This window comes from Panthera pardus, unplaced genomic scaffold, assembly GCF_024362965.1.
Source record: "Panthera pardus isolate Hobbes unplaced genomic scaffold, ASM2436296v1 HiC_scaffold_20, whole genome shotgun sequence".
Taxonomy (NCBI): Eukaryota; Metazoa; Chordata; class Mammalia; order Carnivora; family Felidae; genus Panthera; species Panthera pardus.
Window position 1 is genome coordinate 60,576,375 of NW_026526766.1, and position 20,387 is coordinate 60,596,761.

Below are 20,387 nucleotides of genomic sequence, written 5' to 3' on the forward strand. Positions count from 1 at the left end.
AGACTTCGTCAGAGGGGTTTCAAACCAGCCTCTCTCAAGGCAGTTATTCAGTCTAATCGTCTTAAGTCTCCATTTGGATATTAGCCTTTTACTTTCTGCTCCTTCTTAATCAAGTTCATTCATTCGTTTTCTCATTCATTCAGCAAATACTTATTTTCTAGAAAAATTACAGATGTATTCTCTTGGCCCACAAATCCCACTTCTAGAAATTCATTCCCCAATTGTAGCTGTAAAAAATCAGAAATGTCTTTATATACTGATAAAACAGTGAGCTCTGGGAAAATTAAGGGGAAAAAAGTAAGGTGCAGAATAGTATATCTAGTATGCTCCCTTTGGCGTAAGAAAGAGGAAGAGGAGGGTCGCCTGGGTGGCTCAGTTGGTTGAGCATCTGACTTTGGCTCAGGTCACGATTTCCCAGTTCGTGAGTTCAAGCCCCGCGTCGGGCTCTGTGTCGACAGCTCAGAGCCCGGAGCCTGCTTTGGATTCTGTGTCCCACTCTCTCTCTGCCCTTCCCCTGCTTGACTCTGTCTCTGTCTTTGTCCCTCTCTCTCTCTCTCTCAAAAATAAATAATAAACATTAAAAAAATTTTTTAAAGAGGAAGAGGAATGAAAACACACACTTACGTATATTTGGAATGAGAAACACTAAATAAAAAACTAATAAAAATGGCTATCAACAGGAATGGCAGGGACCAGAACAGAGGGAAGCTGTATTGGGTCCAGAAATTCTCTATTTGTTGCATATTATTTTTAATTTATTTAATGTTTATTTATTTTTGAGAGAGAGAGAGAGGCAGATTGTGAGTAGGGAAGGGGCAGAGACAGACGGAGACATAGAACTTGAAGTGGTCTCCAGGCTCTGAGCTGTCGGCACAGAGCCCAACACGGGGCTCAAACTCATGGATCTCGAGATCATGACTTGAGCCGAAGTCGGATGCTTAACCGACTGAGCCACCCAGGCGCCCCTTGCATATTTTTGACTATACAATCATCTAAAAGTTATATATGTTTTAAAAAGAAATCAACAGAAAGAAAAAAAATAAATCCCTAAGGCCTGAAAACAAAGGTACTTAAGAGTATAAGAGTTGCTAATACAATCACACAAGGAAAAATCTGTAAAGAAACTTCTAGATGCATCTTCACTGTCCAACTAGGAGAAATATAATCTCCCCCCCAAGGTACCCCCACACACATTCCCAACTTTTCATTATTAAAATATTCAGACCTACAAAAAGGTTGAAAGAACATACAGTGAACCCCATATACCCTTCACCATTTGGCATTTTCCACATCTGCTTTCCTCTCTATATACACATACACATGCATATGTACATACACACACACACATATACACACACACACACACACACACACACACACACACACACACACGTTTTTGGTTTTGATGCATCTGAAATCAACTTATAAGCACTTTGACACTTGACTCCTATCAGTCCAGAATGCACCACCTGAGAACATTCCCCAGTAGCATTACTGGGTCATTATCACACTTCCGAGAATAAAGGGCAATTCAGTACCATCCCATGGTCAGTCCACACTGATTCTTCAATTTCCCCCAAATGCCCTTTACGTTGCTAAAAATCAGGATCCAATCAGCATTCGTGCCTCTCATCTGGCTGCGATATTTGTATCATCTCTCTTCATCTGAGAACACTCCCCTGCCTTTCTGTTGTTGTTCTTATTGTTTTCCACAACATTAAATTTTCTGAAGAATCCAGGCCAGGTGACTTGCAAAATGTCCTATATTTGTGTGATTATCTCCTTTTAGCCATATTAAGGTTTAAACACTTTTTTTTTAACGTTTATTTATTTATCTTGAGAGAGAAAGTGTGTGAAAGCAAGTGGTGGAGGGGCAGAGAGAGATGGAGAGAGAGAGAATCCCAAGCAGGCCCCATGCTGTCAGTGCAGAGCCTGATGCGGGGCTGTAACCCATGAACTGTGAGATCATGACCTGAACTGAAATCAAGAGTCAGATGCTTCCGATTTCTGCTCAGGTCATGATCTCGTGGTTCATGAGTTCGAGCCCTGCGTCGAGCTCTGTGCTGACAGCTCAGAGTGTGGAGCCTGCTTCAGATTCTGTGTCTCCCCCCTCTCTGTTCCTCCCCTGCTCGTGCTCTGTCTCTCTCTCTCTCTCTCAAAAATAAATAAACATTAAAAAAAATAAAAATAAAAAAGGCAGACACTTAGCTGACTGAGCCACCCAGATGCCCCTTAAATGCTTTTGATTAAAACATCTTAAGAATTATATTTTCTAGTTCAGTCCACTGGAAAAAACCTAGAAGCAGTGAAGCCCAGTAGCAATGAGCAGAGCTAGCATCCAGATCATGGTTCCTAAATATGATTCCCCAGCAGGAAGAATCAGGAATGCTTAGAGAAAGGGCTGATTCCAAATCTAAAGCAGGTAAATATTAAGTGTCCAAACTAATGGAGGAGGAGGCAGGAAGGGAGAGAAGGAGGAGGGGGGGCAGAGGGGAGGGAGGGGAAGAAAGCCTCAAAAAAGGGAATACTCTTCTGCAGAGGAGAATGCCAGCATTAGTGTAGAAGGGGGGGGGGTGGGAGTTGAATCAGGAAAGGACCATTCTGCAGCCCCAATATAACAGTGGCTCCCCAAGGACCATCATCAGGTAAGATTGTGGGCCTCCAAGACTTGCCCCACATCTTACCTAATAATTACTAAGGGGAGAAGATATCTTTACAATAAATCTAGCAGATGCTATCTTAACCAAGTGATCAAATTTAGTGTCATCAAGAATAGTCCAGAGGTGGACCTCTTGACTCAAAGCACTGGGAAGAACATGTTTGGATTCTTGCCAAAATTGTTTAACCTGAATCAAGCTGCGAAGAAACGATCAAACAAATCCAGATTTGGGATTTGGGGAACATTTTATAAAACAACTAGCTTGGGCCTTTTAGGAAGGTCAACGTCCTGAAAGCAACAACAACAACAATAAAAATAAGTAGGAGATTAGAAGTAGCAAATTCAAGGGGGCTAAGTACATGACAGGGTTTACACAGCATGCTATCCCCAAATAAATGGCAATAAGGACATTCTGGGGATAATTGGGGAAATTTGAACATGGGCCACATATAGGTAATATCATATTGCTATTAATTTTTAGGTGTGATAATTATACTATGATGATGTAAGAGAATACAATTGTTCTTAGGAGAAGAAGAGCCTCGTACTGACATATTTAGTGGTGAAGTGTCATTATGTCTGCAAACTATTGTCAAGGCCTTCAACAAAAAAATGGGTGTAGGGGTGAGATGGACAGGGGAAGGAGGGGGAGAGGAAGACCAACATGGCAACACACAAACAACTCGTGTACCTACGCAAAGGATATGACGTTCATTGCGCTTTCTCTTAATTTTTGCAGGCTTTGAAAATTTTCCAAAAAAACTGGACGAAAATGTGGAGGAAAGGTAGAAACACAAGTAGAGCCGCCAAAACACTGACTGCATTAAAAAATAATGTCTGCAACTGATTGGAATACAGTCCATTTAATATATATTTTAAAGATCCATGAATTCATAATGCTACTTGCACAAAAAGGAGAGACTGAGAAAGAGAGAACCCCCAAACCAAACAAAAACAAAAGATTCCTGGAGGTTCTCCTAGCTTCCAGGCCATATGCTGGGTTCTGGGGTTCCAACTAGTGACAAGGGAGGTATGGCCCCACCCCTCCCCACCCACACTGCCCCCCGATGACTGAGGGGACTGACAACCACCAGGCAAGCTCCACACTGAACAGGAAACTGAACCTTGCACGACAGTGCAGTGTGGGGAGAGGCTGTTGTTACGGATGTGTGTCTACTGGAGGCAGGGATCTGGGTGGAAAGCCTCCTCAGAGAAGAGAAGAGAAGTCTCAACCTGAGAACTGAGGAAAGATCCCTTCTTGCTCGTGGGGGCTGCTGGGGTGGGCCAGAGCTGCTTTGCTGCGCCAAGGGTCCACATCCCCACTATTCCAGCAACAGGCCTGGAGTCTCAGAAGACACCCAGGATGAGAGGGGGGGTCATTCCCACAAAGCCACCATGCTATCTCACAAGTAACGAGGACAGTGCTAGATCACAGCTTGTGTGGGAATCTGGGGCCAATCTGAGAAAACCATGCTTCTGTCCGCATCTGGGCATAACATCTAAATAATTGTCTAACCCAGGATCCTTTGTCTCAGGTTGAGTGCTTCCCACTTTATAAGGCTTCAGCTCTGTATCATGGAAATAATAAATTATTTAATTTCCTTGGTACACAGAACCAAAGCAAAAGTCTTCTGTATAATTCAACGCTAATGTAGGCTAGGCTCTATTAAAAAACAAAACAAAACAAAACAAAACAAAACAAAACAAAACCAACGCATTCATTATAAAACCACCCAGAATAGAGCTCCTAAGTACTATCTGCTTGAAATACTTAGGATAGTTACTGATTTTCACCAACAACCAGTCATCTCCTTTTTGAGTTCAAAGGAACCATTTATTTTTTTACACAACAAGTGAGGAACAGGTTTAAAAGTGGTGTGTGTGTGTAGGGGCACCTGAGTGGCTCAGTCAGTTAAGAGTCGGACTTCGGCTCAGGTCACGATCTCACAGTTCGTGGGTTCAAGCCCTGAGTCGGGCTCTGTGCTGACAGCTCAGAGCCTGGAGCCTGCTTCGGATTCTGTGTCTCCCTCTCTCTCTCTCGTCTCTCACTCTCTCAAGAATAAACAAACATTAAAAAAAAAACAAAAACAGTCGTGTGTGTGTATGTGTGTGTGTGTGCACAAGCACACGTGCTGAGCGATTTACAGGGAGAACACAGGCCAGCACTGAGGGGCTCAAGCCAGCCTGGGTGGTCATCTGCAGACAGGCAGGAAGCTCATCACCGGGGAAGGCTGGGAGGGATCCCAGGGGCCTGGAGGGAGCCTCTGGACACCCCACTCCCACACCCTGAGGCCTCAGCAGGAAGAGGGGAAAGTCTCTTTGACCTTAGCATCTTGTTTTCGTCATTCTGAAAACAGCCTAACTAGGAAGCTTCCTCCCCTGCTCTTCCTTCCCCACAGTGTTGCCCGAGGGTTAAATGCGATTCGCTGACAGGCATTATATCTCGTGGTTGCCAGCATAGATGCTGGAGCCACTTAGTCTGGGCAATTTCTTGGCAAAACACTCAACCTTTCTGTGCCTCAGTTTCCTCACCTGTGAAATGAGGAGAATAATAGCATCATAGGGTTGGTGGGTTGGTGTGTGGAGTAAATGCACTAATCTATGCGCAGGGTTAGAACCGTGCCTGGCCCATAGCAAAGGCCAGAGAATGTAGGCCAGGAGTATTATAAATTGGTTTGTAATAGGTCATCTGGGTGTGCCCATTCTTGATTGAGGACTACCTACTCCGTGCCAGGTCTTGTGTGAGGCCCTTGAGGTGCAGCCATGACTCAGACAGGCAAGGACTGTCTTGGGGGAGTTCACAGTGGGTAACACTGAGACCTCATCAGGGAACTGTAAGCTACTGAAGAAAGGGCAAAGATGAAATGAATGAAGAAAACACAAAGCTGGGGAGCAGGGTTGGGGGAGACTAGGGAGGCTTCCTGGAGGGGGTAACGCTTAAACTAAATCTCAGGAAATACACAGGGCTCAGCCAGGGGAGGAGAGAACCAGAAAGACACCTAACAGTGGGAACAGCATGGGCAAAGGCCTCAGAGCTGCAGAGAGCTGGCTCTATCCCCAAGCAGGAGGGGAATGGGTGACAGGGGGACCTACCAGCAACGCTGGCCCTGCACCTTGGCCTCTGCTCATGGTGTGGCCCGACACAGGCTGCTTGACCTCTCTGGGCCTACCTCCTTCACCTGTAGAATGGGTTCTCTACCTGGAACACTCTGGTGGAGAATGCATGTCTGAGTGGCTTAGGAATGGAGGGAGAACCAGGCCCAACCCAGGAACCACTACAAGAGGGAGTCACATGCAGGAAACAAGAGGGAAGACAACAGATTTAAGGCACATGGTGATAGCTTTGAGCTACAGGATTACAGGGAATAATGACATGACTTAATCATCTGGCCCCACCCTTTCTCTTTGCAGCAGGAGGCCCAGAGAACACAGTGGATGCATAGAGGCCACACAGCTAGTCCCAGAGAGCTGACCCCATGTCCCAGGGCCCTACCTCTTCCTGGAAGGTAGACCAGAGGCCACCTTAGTCTTGGGAAGGAAGAAGAATACAAGGCACAGTACCTGGAACTCTGAGGGTCTTATCTAATCTCACAACCAGCCCAGGGCCTGCCACCCCACTGCATGTCAGAGATGAGGCACTGAGACTGGGAGAGGCTAAGTGACCTGCCCAGAGTCACAACTAGTAAGTGCCAGGGCCTGGATGTGAGCCCCAGCCCATGTGACTCCAAGCCCAAGAAATGTACCAGGTATTGTCATTATTACAAGTTGACTGAGCACATTAGCCCCTCTGGGCCTCTGTTTCCTCATCTGTACAAATGGGCACAAGACCACCTTATCAAACAGGATAAACACAGAGCAGTCAGGGCCAGGCCTGACACCAATCCCGTGCTCTTGTCCTAGAGCACCTGCCCAGCAGCCGCACAGCGTCCCAGGGCCCACGCAAGTGTCACTACAGTCCTTGGAGGAAAGCAGAACGGTTATGGATGAGCGTGTTCAGGCTCCACTGAGGGCAAGTGGTTTGTGTAAGGCCGCCCAGCTGGGAGACGGCAGGGCCAGGATGGGAAGCCAGGTATCATGCGAACCCGGTGTCCTTCCCACTGCTCCTTACTGGGAGCCACAGGTCCCCCGTGTGTGCTCCTGGCCACTAGGGGGTCAAGGGCCTTGTGAGCTGAAAGGACTCCCAGGCTGGTGTGTCAGACCAAGGCTCAAGCAAGACATGCTCCCTCTGCACCATAGTTTGACAAGAGTCCTTGTGGTCCATGATGCTGCGATGCAGGGAAGTCCAAAGGTGGTGACACCTGACATTCTGCAGGTAGGTTCGGGGGCTGAATACGTATTTCCCTTAAGTCCCTTCCAGGGTCTGAACACCTACCCTTGAAACCCTTCCCCCTCAGCTGACACATCTGCCTTCAGAGACTCCAGGCATCTTAAATCAGCAAGAATCATCTAGGATCTTGTTAAAATTCAGACTCAAGGTCAGTAGGTGTGGGGTGGGGCCTGGGGCTCTGCATTTCTAACAGGTGCTGCTGCTGCTCTGTGGCTTTAGAGAATCTCTAGACCAGTGTTTCCCCAGGTTCCCTGATGATATGAACTATCCAAGGTGATTGTTAAAAATCAGCTTCCCAGGCTTCCTCCCTAGGATGTGATCAGTGGACCTGGGGATCTAATTCTTAATTAGTACACCAGTACCCTGCCCCCACCCCACCCCGCCTGACGAGTTCTACCGGTGGGTACATGTGGGAAACTGCACAATCTAGCCCCTCATCTGGTGGCTGAATCCCCTCTGAGCACACCCACTAGGAGCCTCTACCTGAGGGTGGCTCATCACCTCATCTCACTCACTGCTATGCATCAGAATCACCGGAAGCGCTAATCGAGCGCCCAGAGGCCCAGGCTTCTAGAAGTAGGACGGAGCCTGGGCAGGGTGACCAACACGTCCCCGTTTGCCTGAGACTCTCCTGTTTCCCATTTCCTGTCCACGTTTATCGTGTCTAACGACAACCATCTTAGGTTGCTATTATACCATTTCACACATTTGTCCTCCTGGAGGGAACTACTTCTCTCATTCCCTCTCCGGGCCTTTCCGGTCTCAACTTGTAATTCCAGACTCAACTCACTGTAATCTGCTGTTGTGCTGTGACCAGCAGCATCAGCTGTACCGTAAGGAGTGTGAGTGATTTATTTATTTAGAATGAATTATTTACACCCTGAGTATTTCCAGAAAGGGGTTGAGGCAGTGAAAGACGCATAAACAATGAGGCCATTGGGCTTACACACTGGGAGCTGATATTACTTTCGATACCATGGTCTTGCATTAAAAATGGGGGTTAGAACCTTGAATTGAATCTCGTACCAGATGGACAGGAAGGATATGGGTTGGGTCCTTGGCAGGAATAGACTGGGAACCTCCAGGCACTTGCTCGACAGGACCGTGCCCTTCTTTGCCTCTGCTTCTGTGAAAACTCCACCTAAAAAGAGCATGTGCACCTCTTACAGCTGCTTTGGGTTTATTTCGCCTTCCCTGCAAGTTCTCTGTTTTCACTTCACTGTTCTGAATCACCTTCATGGTCTGTGATAGCTCATTTCATCCAAGCGACTTTGAATCTGGACACAAATGGAGACATAAATCTTCAAGGAATTCCCAGCCCAGGGCCTGGCCAGCGTCTCAGATGGCAGAAGCACCAGGAACGGTAATATCAACCTTAGTCTGTAGAGGGCCTACAATCTGCAGAGTGCATCCACCCTGCTCCATTAACCCTGTCCTGTCTGATGCTCTCAACAGCCCCAGAAGAAGGGCAGACTTAGCCCATTCTGCAGATGAGTCCAGTGAGGCTCCAAGAGGTTGCTGATTTGCCCACACCAGTTCCGTCAAAGAGAGACACGGGGGGACGACTACCCAGAGCGTCTGGGTTCTAGACCTCTAGAACCTCACCAAACTGCCTCTCTGCCATGTCTGCCCATCCTGGGGTGGCAGTGCTGGGCAGTGGGATATGTGCTGGTCTGGGAGCGCCTGGGAGAGCACAGAGCAGGCACTGCACTGGTTGAGTTTAGGGCATGAATAAATACATAGAAGCATGAGTCAGTGAAGGAATAAATGCATGAGAACAGACCCCCTCTTTCCCTCCAGAGGATCGATGGGGTCCTGCCCAGATCCCTTTCGAGGGCTCGTTTTTCCTCCTACCCACTTGTATCCAAATTGAAAGCTACCAACGTTTCCTCACCACATGGAGGACATTCGGCAGGCTCTCAGAACCGGAATTTCCTGCACCGGGCATCCCGTGACACGGCCAGGAAGGCCCACCCATAGTGCGTGCCCTTAATATTGCTTCTCCCTCTCTCCCACCGCCTTTTTTTTTTTTTTTTTTTTTTTATGGATCCAGAAGGTGGAAGCATCTCATAGATTATTAATGTGCTAAATGGCCCCTCTGGAGACCAGTGCCAAGAAATGGCTCCAGCCTGGCCTGGATTCTTGGCCTCCGTCGTCTTTCTTAGACAGCAGCCACAGCAGCGGCTTCCAGCTGTGCTCAGTCACACCGCACCTCCCGAATGGTCCTCATCGGGTCCACAGTCTGGCCACCCAGCCACGCGTGGATATGGCCGCCGTGACGTGGGCTGAGAGGGGGACAGACTTGCAGCTGGGTGGATTTTGACTCACAGCGGCTGAGAAGTGGGCATTGTGTGCAACGTGTCTCGCTGAAGACCCCCCATCCTGCCCCTGACACTTTGGTTTCAGGGTGTTTGGTGCCAGAGTAAACCACCTTTGTTGTTGATATAAAACGGGGTGATTTTTAAACTCTGCTAGCTGTAATTAGAGATCTGCTTCTGGTGGAGGAGTCCTCATCACTGCAATGATGGCTACTGTTTGTAGTCTATAGAAGTGCTTTCACTTAAAAGGGAAAGCTTTCCGTGATTGTCACAAATGGCATACAAGGCTAGTTTGCTATTCCCATTTTACGTAAAAGCAAGGCTGAGAGAGAGAAATGAGACCATATTTTAGTGTATTCTGAAGAGCACTGGAGGGTGAGCCATGGGACTCACGGCTTTGCTGTTACTGTGAGAACTTGGCCAGGTCCTCCCCACTTTGGGCCTCTGTTTCCCCATCTGCAGAATGGGGAGACTGGACCCGATGCTTGCCAGACCCTCCCCGCTCTCGCTTTCTATGAATCTACCTCAAATTCCACAACCCACAGCTAAGTTAAAAACAAACAAACCAACCCTTTGACTTCTCAGGCAACCCACCCCTTTAATAAGAATCGCTTGAGAAAATCAAGTCCGATGACAAAATTTCTGTTCCTGGGATGCAAATGGCATTGACCGACAGTTTAGAGCCATGCTGGAATTCAGTAAATAGCAAAGGGCTCGACTGGGGTGGGGCTCACTGATTTGGTTTTTTAAATGTCAAAACCAAGCATGATTTAGATTTTGCAGAAATCAAGTCCTAAGCGTTCCGGGCCGTCGTTGCCAATCCTGCAACAATCGCAGACTCAACATTGCCCGTCTGCATGACCTGCCCCCTCTGCTCCCTGGCAGGACCTTCTCTGTGGATTCAGCCCCATCACACGAGCTGAGAACTTCCTGCCCGGGGAGGTCCTGAGGGGAGTCCCGCGGCGCAGGATGGCTGCGAGGGGAGGCTGGGAAGGTGCCAGGAGAAACGCATCTACAATTTAATATCTGCTGCGCTGCCTTTTAAAGGACAGGCTCTGCGGGATACGGTTCTTGACGAAACCGTGTTTGCGTTTTCCTGCGAGCAGCCCTTTATCCCTTCAGGAATCTGGCTTTATTTTCATCAGCGAGACTATTTCTGTCTGCATGCTGAGGCAGAGCTATCACCTAGCTCCCAAGAAGGAAGGAGTTTTGTCCCGCTCTCTGAGGATGTCAGCCCCCTCTGGCTGCATCTCTTGTACCTTTCCGGGGCCCTGCCTCCATCTCTGGTTTCAGCGACCCTGCCCCCATCCTCCTCTCCTCTCCAAATTCTTCCGCCTTATCCCCAAGCCCCATGCTTTCAGAAGGACTGCCTCGGTTGGGGGCAGGTCAGCAGAACTCCTCAAGAAAAGTGCAAGGCAGGGTCAAAAGCAAGCCCCCTTCAGACGGCTGAGGACAGGATTCTGAGGGGGTGTGAAAACCATGTCAAAGGAATATACGAGTTAAAAAAAAAAAACAAACCTGGGTCCAGGACAGGAGATGTGGGCTGAGGCCAAGCTGGAGGCCATTTTTTGGCCTCCCTTTGCTTTTCTTTCCCAAGGGGTTGCAGGTTGAGAAGCACTCTGGGTCCCTTCGGGTCTGGCAGGCTCTGATGATCTGCCCCCTTCCTTAGGGACAAGATTGAGGCCTAGAAGGCAGCCATCCAGCCTTCTGTTGGCAAATACTCCCCCGGTCCCACTCAGCACGTGAGCCAGGTCAGCACCAAGCCCAGGGTGCAAGACTGAATGAGACTAGACCCTGACCTCAGGCAGCTCCAGGCCAGGCCAGACACAGGCACAGGGCAGGACACACAATGGCCGGGGTGTGTGGGTAAGACGGCACAGGACAAGGAACAGGGGTCTTCACAGGGAAAGGGCAGCACACTGTACCAGAAAGAATGAGTACAGTCCTGCCGGGTGGAGAGGCCCCTGTCTGAGGCGGGGGGGGGGGGGGGGGGGGGGGGGGCATGAAGGAGCAGGAGGTGGGCAGGGGACTCCGTCCTGGGGGCCCTGCTGTCTCCTCCGCGCCTTCTCCCCAACAGGGGCAGCATAAACTGAGCTCTGCACACTGGGAGCACTCCACAGAGTCCTTGGCGTCCCAGTCCTAGAGCCCCAGCGTCTGGGAGATGAGCCTGAGAGATGTCCTGGCCTAGCAGGACCCCAGGAACTTACTGCATCTAAGTCACCTGAGCTGTGGGTACCGAAATGGCAGCGAGGGTGAGGAGTGGGTCTCTAGCCCTTGAGGCATTTGATGAATACCTTAACCTGCACCTGCTGAGTGTAGCCTGGGGAATTTGTATTAACACAAGCACATCCCCAGCCTCCATAAGTGACTCTTGTAATAGAGTTTGAGAGTCTTCAACCTGGTCTATTCTTCCTCTATATATTAGATCTCCCCAGAAGCAGGACTGGATGACACTGGAACATCCGGGGAACCTCGGGCAACAGGGAACCCCCTACTTCACAGCCAGGCAGCCTGCCCCATGCTGGACGCCTCCAGCACCAAGGGCTTGCTTGCAGAGAGCGGGGGCTCTGCTCCCCGCTAACTTCAGCCATCTCTCCTGCGTCTCCCCACCTACGTCACAGACAGCCAGCAACATCTCTCAAAGAGCCATGTGGCTCTGGAGGCGAAGACTCCTGCGTGTCCTCCGGTCCGAACATGCCGTCTCCAACGGCCAGTCCCCGACCCTTCCCAGATGTCTCCCAGGCTATGCCCTGGTAGGTCCCTGGCGGTGTGAGGCCCCAGCTCCGAGCTCCCCAAGGGTGGGGTCTGACCAGGCCAGAGAGGGACAAAGCCTACATGTCACAGCCTGGACTATAAGATCCTCGCATCTAGCTGGAGGAGCTGACGCTCCCGGTGGCTGAGTGACTCACATCATGACTTAAACAATATTAGTCTCTCGACGCAGCAACCATGAATCAAAGAAGCCCAGCAAAAAAGCAGAAGTTAAATTTAACCGATTTTGGCACCAGGCTGAATTTTCACCCCTCTGTCGTGCGAATCCCTATTTTTGTAGCACCAGGAAACAGAAACAACTGATTACACATTCCAGGCTGTCTCTGTCCAGCGAGCATTGTTCCCCCAAAGGGCAGTCAGTGCTCCTTTTCAATTACACAAATTACATGCATTTTCCCATTTGTGAAAGTCTGTTTCGGAGCCCAGTTTTGAATAAGTTAAGGGATTCGCTGAACCCCTTGAGTGAATGTAGGCCCACTCCTCCAGCCCCTCCACCTCTCTGCAAGCAAGCTCAGCCTCTCAGAGGTGACGAGGGGGTTGGGAGGCTCCCAGAGTGTGGGTTCCCTGAAAATGGGGCAGAGGGGAGGTGGAAACCCCAACGCTACTCTTTATCAAGAGCCTCGTCTTTGTTGCTTCAGTCCCCTTGGCTGGCTCCACAGGCTGGGAGAAGTCTCCTCTCCTGGGCTCATCCTGTGATTCTGCCTCCGAGGTCCCCAGAGCTCTCCAAACTGCTAGGCACCGTCCAGTCCCCAGCCCCCGGGCTAGCCCCCGTCAGGGTGCAGCTGGAGCCCCTGACCTGGCGCAGTATCTGACGGCAGAAACCCAGGGCAATGGTGGACCGTTCGTGTCTGCAACGATGCACAGTGATCCTGTTTAGGCGGAGACTGAGGACCTGCATTCCCTCCCACATCCTCCACCTCCCCCACAGTCAAGTCCACGGGGCGAGAAAACTGCTGCCGTGGGAGGCTTCAGACTCTGCAGCCTGTGCCCCGCATTTAGTTCAGGTCAGCACTCAGCGATGACCCAGCTGGTGCCCGGCCCTGCAGCAGGCCCTGGGAACCGGGAGATGAAGGAAATGGGGGCCCCTGCCCCCCCACAAGAAGCTCCTATTTTAGTAGGGAACACCTGGATATAGAATAAACCGTTTCCCACAAGATGTAATTCATTTAATGACAAAATACCGTGTGCAATAGAAGTGACGAAGAACATTGTTTCCCAATATTCTTGTCACTACGACTCTGCAAGGAAGCCTCGTACATGTTTTCCTAATCCTGCACCACTCATGAAATGTTAATACCACAATATACTATACACCTATTTATGTCTATATATATATCTGTGCTTTATACATAAAATGAGTAAGATACTTTGTCCCCTCCGCATAAGAACCACTTTGCACCAGCCTGGGGGAAACAGCCTTCATAGAGAAGCCTTTATTTAGGAAGGAGCAATTCATTTACTTTTGGGGCTAGGGATGGGAGCCACAGAAGGCAAGGAACCAAGGAGGGCATCATAGAGGAAGAGGTACTTATCCACGGTTTTGAAGGATGAGCAGGAGCTCTTCAAAACACAGAAGGGACTCAGCATTAAGCCTCCTTTTCTGGGCAACTTGAGCTCCCGCCTTCTTCAGAGAATTACTCCTTCCTGCAGCAGTCAGCTTCCAAGATGGACCCCGGTGACCTTTGCCTCCCGCTACAGCTTGCCTAGTCCTCTCCCTCACTAAATAAGAGCTAATTTGTGTGAGCAGTGGAATAGGCATAAATGACAGTGTGTACCTTCCGAAGCGAGGTCCTGAAAGACTTTGCCAACCTCTGCCTTGGTCTCTAGATGAGTCGCTTTGGGGGAAGCCAGCTGTCATGCCATGGAGGCACTCTAGATCTCTATGGAGAGACCTGCATGGAGAGACACCAACTTGCCAGCCATATGAGGGAGCCAGTTTGGGAGCTGATCCTCCAGCCCCAGTCAAGCCTTCAGATGATGCTAGACCCCAGTCTCCAAATCTTCCAGGCAGACCCCAAACATCATGACGCAGACACAAGCCATTCTCTGGGTCTGAATTACTGACCCAACAGAAATAATGAAATAATAATTATTGTTGTTTTAAGCCACTGAATTTGGAGGCGATTCGTTATGCAGCAATAACTAGTACAATCTCCATTTCATAACCCAGTCTCCTGTCCTGTCAACTTCTCTAAGCTGGAGGCCTGTCGTGCTCATGCGGGGGCCAGGGAGCTCTGGCTGGCAAGCTAGAAGTTCCCAATGTCCTGCTTGCTTCTACAGCTCCTCAGAGAATTCTGAGGGCAAATGGATCCAAGTGAGGTGGTGAAAAGGCCCGGAAACTCCCTGGATTCCTCTCTGGATGGGACTTCTCCAGAGAGCTTGGCCTGCCATGTTTGAACAAAGTGTCCGTCTGCAGGTTCTTCCATCCCTCCATCTCTGCCTTCCTCCCTCCATGCTTCTGTTCATTCAACAGACATATGATAATGTCTGTGAAGTGTTAAGCACCAGGAAAAACAGGAGTAACTCAGGCCCAGGTTCTCTCCTTAAGGAGCTCAAAGCCCAGCTAAACATGCCCCCACTTCTGCCAAGCCCTCAGAGAGGGACAGGCAGAGGTGCAGGGGGGGGGGGGGGCATGTATGTGCTCAGCTAGAAGTAAACACAGGGAAGTGAGAAAAAGAATTTCTAGAGGGGAGACTTTAGAGAGTGCAGTAAGGAAAGGCTTCTTGGAAGAGGCACCATTCAAGCCGGATGTCTAAGAACGGGCCGTTTCAGGGGGTGGGAACAGTGTTGCAAGAAAGACCCAGGATGCTGAGAAGCTGGGGTAGTCAACTCGGGGAGCGGCAGGAGGCAGGGCAGGGATAAGGATAAAACAAGAAACACTTAGTGCTAAGGATGTGCCAGCCACAGTTCTGATCACAATGTGATCATTTACCCCACACAGCAGTCCTATGAGACCGGCCTTCTCCCTCCCCTGCTTTTCCATACGAGGAGCTGAGGCTCAGAGAGGCAGTGCCTGGCCCTGCCGAGTAGGGAGTACAGCGTGCTCCTCAGTCTGCAGGAAAGGAAGCTGAAGCAAGAGAAGGTGACCCGCCCAAGGTCTCACTGTTTGCAGGCACCACAGGGCCTGAAGCCAGGTGAGTGGTGCTGGGTCCCAGGCACGTGGTTGGGTTTGCACCATAGCATGCCAACTGCTTCTCTGACCTCATCTCCTGCTGCATCCACCCACTTTCAACGTGGCCGGCTCAGGCCACAGCGAATGACTCAGTGCTCCCCAGGCCCACACACTCCCCCACCTCTTGCTTCTGAGCGCCCCGTTTCCTCTGCCGGCAATGCTCTCCTTCACGGCTCCAGCTGTCCAGCGTCCTCTCTTCCTTCATGGCCAGCTCCACATCCCTCTTCTGGGAAGCCTTTCTTGCCCCTGGGCTGAGTGGCTAGCCTTCCTTGGGACCTCGCTCCTTCCTCATCATACCTCAGCCTCAGACAGCTCCTGCCTCCCTTTGGGCCGTGAGGTCAGGGCTCTACCCCCAGCATCCCATGCAAGCAGGGCCAGACTCACTGAGCTCCTCAGTCAGCAGGAGTGCGGTGAAACCAGATCCTGCTGTGGTCAGGCTCCACTGGCTTCCTCATTCCCATCCTGGCTCCCCACTCACCATGCTCCTGCCCCACTGCCCCTTCTCTGTTCCCTGAACATGACAAGTTCTTTCTCAGCACAGGCCACCTGCATTTCCTATTCCATCCACCCAACCAGCTCCTTCTCACCCTTCAGGTCTCAGCCCAAAGGTCACCTCCGTCAAGAGGCCCTCCCTAACTGCCTTGGGGCCGTCACCGCTAGTCCCATCACCCTGCTTATTTCTATCCTGGCTGTTTCCTACTGCAGTCTTTGCTTAAGGGCCAGACTGCCTGAGTGTAAATCCTGACTCTGTTAGCTATGAGCTGACAGTCCCTGAGCAAGTTACTAGACCTCTGTGTGCCCAGGTTTTCTTCTTTATAAAATGAGGATAATAGTGACTACAGCACAGAGAACTTTTAAGGATTGAATTAACGCAAACAAGTGCTCAGAAGAGTGTCTGGTATGTTGTAAGCCTGGTATACATATTACACAAGTGTTAGCTCTTAGTATTATTACTTGTTTACCTGCTTACTGCCTGCCTCCCTCCTAGAATGTAAGCTCTGAAAGGGAAGGTGCCCTACCTGTCCTGTTAGCACTATATCCCCCAGTGTCTACCAAAATTCCAGGCACATAGTAAGTTGCCTGTTATATTTGTTGGATGGATGGTAGGGTGGATGATGGAAGAATGGATGGATGGATGGATGGAAGGAAGGGTGGATGGAAGGAAGGAAGGAAGGAAGGAAGGAAGGAAGGAAGGAAGGGTGAATGGATGGAAGGAAGGAAGGAAGGAAGGAAGGAAAGAAGGAAGGAAGGATGATGGATGGATAATGGATGGATGGAAAGAAGGATGGATGGATGGATGATGGATGGAAGGGTGGATGGAAGGAAGGATGATGGATGGACGGATGGATGGATGGGTGAATGGATGGATGGATGGATGAAACAAAGAAGTAAACCACATGCGTGGGCCACCACTCGTTCTCATTGGTCACATCTTTCCATGCTCTTCTCTTTCTTAGTCCAAAGAACAGCTGGCACTGGTGAGTTTGTCTATATCAGACCTTACACTCACTGGCTGGATGGTGTATAACATTTGCCAGTGTAAAGAGTGAATACTGGTCAGGAGCCCCAGGAAAGGCTTATGTGAGGGAAAGGGCAGTCTTGGTGGACAAGAGAATTTCAGTGGGGGAGGGAGGCTTGGCAGCAAGGAGATAAAAGTCCATCTGATCAGGGAACAGTGAGAGCAGGGCTCAGAGGTCTGAAGGTGCAAGATGTCTCTGGGGAAAGGTGGGTTGTCGGGAGGGGCTGAGGCATGGGGTGAGCGGCAGGGACAAGAGATGACGCTAGGCGGGCAATTGGCTGGATGTCGATGGCACTGACAGTCAGGCTAGGGAGTCACTAAAAGATTCCAAACACATAGTGGAGTTGGGGCCACCCCACAGAGACCCACTGCATCGGCCGTGCCAGAAAGGCCAGAGGGTTGGGCCAGGAGTGGGGGTAGCAGGAAGCTGTGTGATCATCCAAGAAAGAGTTGGGGAGGCATCAACGGGGCAACTTAGAAAACATGTTGCACAAGGAACCATTCCTGCAAAAGACTGATGCCGAAGACAGTCCCCTAACCAAAAGTGACCCAAACCTTACCTGCACCAGATTCCAGCCTTGGAGAGATTCTGCAATGATGGATGTAACGGACGGACAGACTCCTCCAAACACCATCAAGTGATTCGGCCCGTATTTTATTGCATCGTAGAAGGCTTTCAACCCTTTCGCATTATCACACTGGGGAGCAACAGACAGAAAGAGAAGCCTGAATTAGAAACAGCTTTCCCCAGGGACAGGGGCCCGACAGCAGATTCACACAAACAAATTTCCTCACGGGAAACCTTCTAGGTTTCAGCTCCCCCATCGGGCGGCCTCTCCTTCAGCCAGCCCCGAACCCACGCTGTAAGCTCGGTGGGTGTGATGATGGCCCCCCCACATCCAGGCTCTCCTCCGCCCAAGCACCCCCCTGATCCAACTCCAGGACCTCTGGCTCCTCCATTATCTCCATGCAGAACGCACGGAGGAAAGAGCCCCCAGATGCCTCACTCTGGAGTCTCCCTCTTCCTGGGTCATTTATATTTTAAAAGAAGACAAATCCACACCCATTATCAAAAAAGCACAAAACAGTAAGTGTCGGTGAGGATGTGGAGAAGTTGCAACCATGGCTCATTGCTTGTGGGAACGCACAATGGTGTATCTGCGAGAGAAAACAGTACTGCAGTTCCCCCAAAAGTGAAGCAGGATTACTATATGATCCAGCATTCCACTTCTGGGGAGACAGCCAAGTGAACTGACAGCCAGGACTCGAAGAGATATTTGCCCATCCATGTTCACAGCAGTATTATTCACAATAGCCAAAAAAGGTGAAAACAACCCACCTATCCATCAAGAGACGAAGGGATAAACAAAACGCGATCTATACACACACAACGGAATGTTTTTCAGCCTTAAGAAAGGAAATTCTGACACATGCCACAGCACGGATGAACCTTGATGACATCATGCTAAATGAAAAAACTCCAGATGCAAAAAGACAGATATCGTGGGACTGCACTTAGATGAGGTCTCTAGAGGAGTCAAATTCGTGGAGACAGAAAGCAGAATGGTGGCTTCCAGGGGCTGGGGGAGAAGGGAAGAGGGGGGGGCGCTCATGTTTAAGAGGACAGAGTCTCAGTTTGGGATGATGGAAACATTCTGGAGACGGACGGTGGTGACGGTTTCACGACAATTGAAAGTACTTAATCACTGAACTGTACACTTAAAAATGGTTAAAATGGTAAATTTTATGCTATGCATATTTTATCACAATAAAAAAAGAAGGAAGAAGGGGAGGAGGAAGAAGGGGGAAAAGAAAGGGAAGAGGAGGAGGAGGAGGAGGAGGATCTGAAGAGGAGAATTCGCTCGGCAAACCCTTGCCAAGCACTGCTATGTCCAGTCCAGGGCTGGATGCTTAGGTCACACAAAAGTTGGACACAGCTCCTGCCAAGGAGCTCCCACACCTGAGATGAAAACTGGCCACTAAAACAGATCCCAGGGATCCAGCGTGGAAACGAACAAGGACAAATGTCCTCAAATGTCAGGAGTAGGTGAGGACTCACTTCCACCTCTACCTCTGTCATTTGTCTCTTCCCTGCACAGAGGCACTGGCCCCTAGCCGGGCTCCTTGCTTCCCCCGGGGCCCGGCTAAGCCTGCTCACCACCCAGCCGTCTGAGGCTTCTTTGTAAAACATAAACCAGTCCTTCTGACTGTCCTGCTTTCCGTGCACTTAAAACCCAACCTCTTAGCAGAATGTAATTCTCAAAAGGTTAAAAACATCATTCTTACGAAAATTGATAGTGGGTATATGTCAACCTTTTATTTAACTCATTAATAAGGGGATCTGCAGCGTGGCAAAGTGGACTCAAGAGAAAATTTGAGAGACAGGGATTTTTATGGCGAATGGAAAAATAAGAAATAAGGTAAGATTGCCAAATTAGATACAAAACCAGTTAATGTCCTACAGGACAATAAAACGATAACCGTTGTGGACAGAAAAGAAAATCACCGAAGACTAGCACATCTTGTCGGTTTCAGAGAATTGTAAGGGTCTGGGTCTTAAGTTCCACCAGTCAGATGGCTCTTAGACAGGGCTGCTAGAAAACGCTCTAAGTGTTAGGCTAACTGGTTATATAACAGCTACTTTGTCTTATTTACAAGTTTGGGGCCAGGGTGTGAACCCCCCCATCATAATGGACACAAGAAGCCACTAGGTTCAGCCTTGCCTCCCACTCTGACCTGATTTTCCTCCATCTCTCTCCCTTGCTCATCAAGTACAGCTCATCAGCCTCCTTTCTGTTCCTTGAAATGGAGAGCAATTTCCTTCCTGCCTCTGGGCCTTTGCACTTGCTGTTTTCTCTGCCAGGAACAATATTCACTCGTTTCTCGGCATGGTTCACTCCTTCTCATCATCTAGGACTTGGTATAGCTGTTACCTCCTCATCGCTGTCCCCCATCCAAAATGTCCCCCACCTCCAGTCACTTCCTAACATGCCACCTTATTTATTGCCCTAAGGCAGTTCCTAACATTATCTGAAATCATCCTGTTTTTTGATGCCTGTATATTGACTGACCTCCCAACTAGAAGGTAAGCCTCCGAAAGCAAGGATTTTTGTCACTGTTTTCACAGCTATCTCCCCAGAGCTCAGTAAGGGACAGCAAGAATCTGTTGCATGCCTGAAGGGGCCCTCTGACGTCCTCCCTGTATCTGCTCTCTCTCCTCTCCTTCTATACCCACGTCCCTCCTCTTACTTTTGTCTTCCTCTCCATTCTGGGTCCTCCTCTTCCTTTCTGCTCCCTCTCCCTTCCCCTAAAGTGATCATAATGTGGGACCAGAGTGGCTCAGTATTTACTGCTCTCTTTTCATTTGAGAGACTCTGACCCACAGCGGGTGCTGACAGGGCTGGAAACCTGAGTGTGAGCGGTGGCTGGCCTCAGAGAGCCCACTGTCCAGCAGAGGCGGTGAGACAGCAGGGGGAGGCCATGTCACATGGGGCACAGTGGCTGTGCAGGGGAGGGGTAGGGCCCAGCAGGCCCTAAGCACCCGGGGGAGGGCAGGGTGTGGGGACGGGTGGTGGGGGGAAGGCAAAAGGCCCTGGGCAAGGCTGAGAATTGCAGCTTGC

At 49.9% G+C, this 20,387-nt stretch overlaps 1 protein-coding gene across 1 annotated transcript in view; it reads right to left on the bottom strand.

Moving 5' to 3' along the window:
- GABBR2 (gamma-aminobutyric acid type B receptor subunit 2) overlaps positions 1 to 20,387 on the bottom strand; it is a 349,708-nt gene that overhangs the window by 220,617 nt on the left and 108,704 nt on the right. The window contains exon 2 of the mRNA XM_019454378.2: positions 17,328 to 17,465. Within this exon, the coding sequence (XP_019309923.1) occupies positions 17,328 to 17,465 (138 nt within the window). The remainder of the gene's footprint in view (positions 1 to 17,327; positions 17,466 to 20,387) is intronic.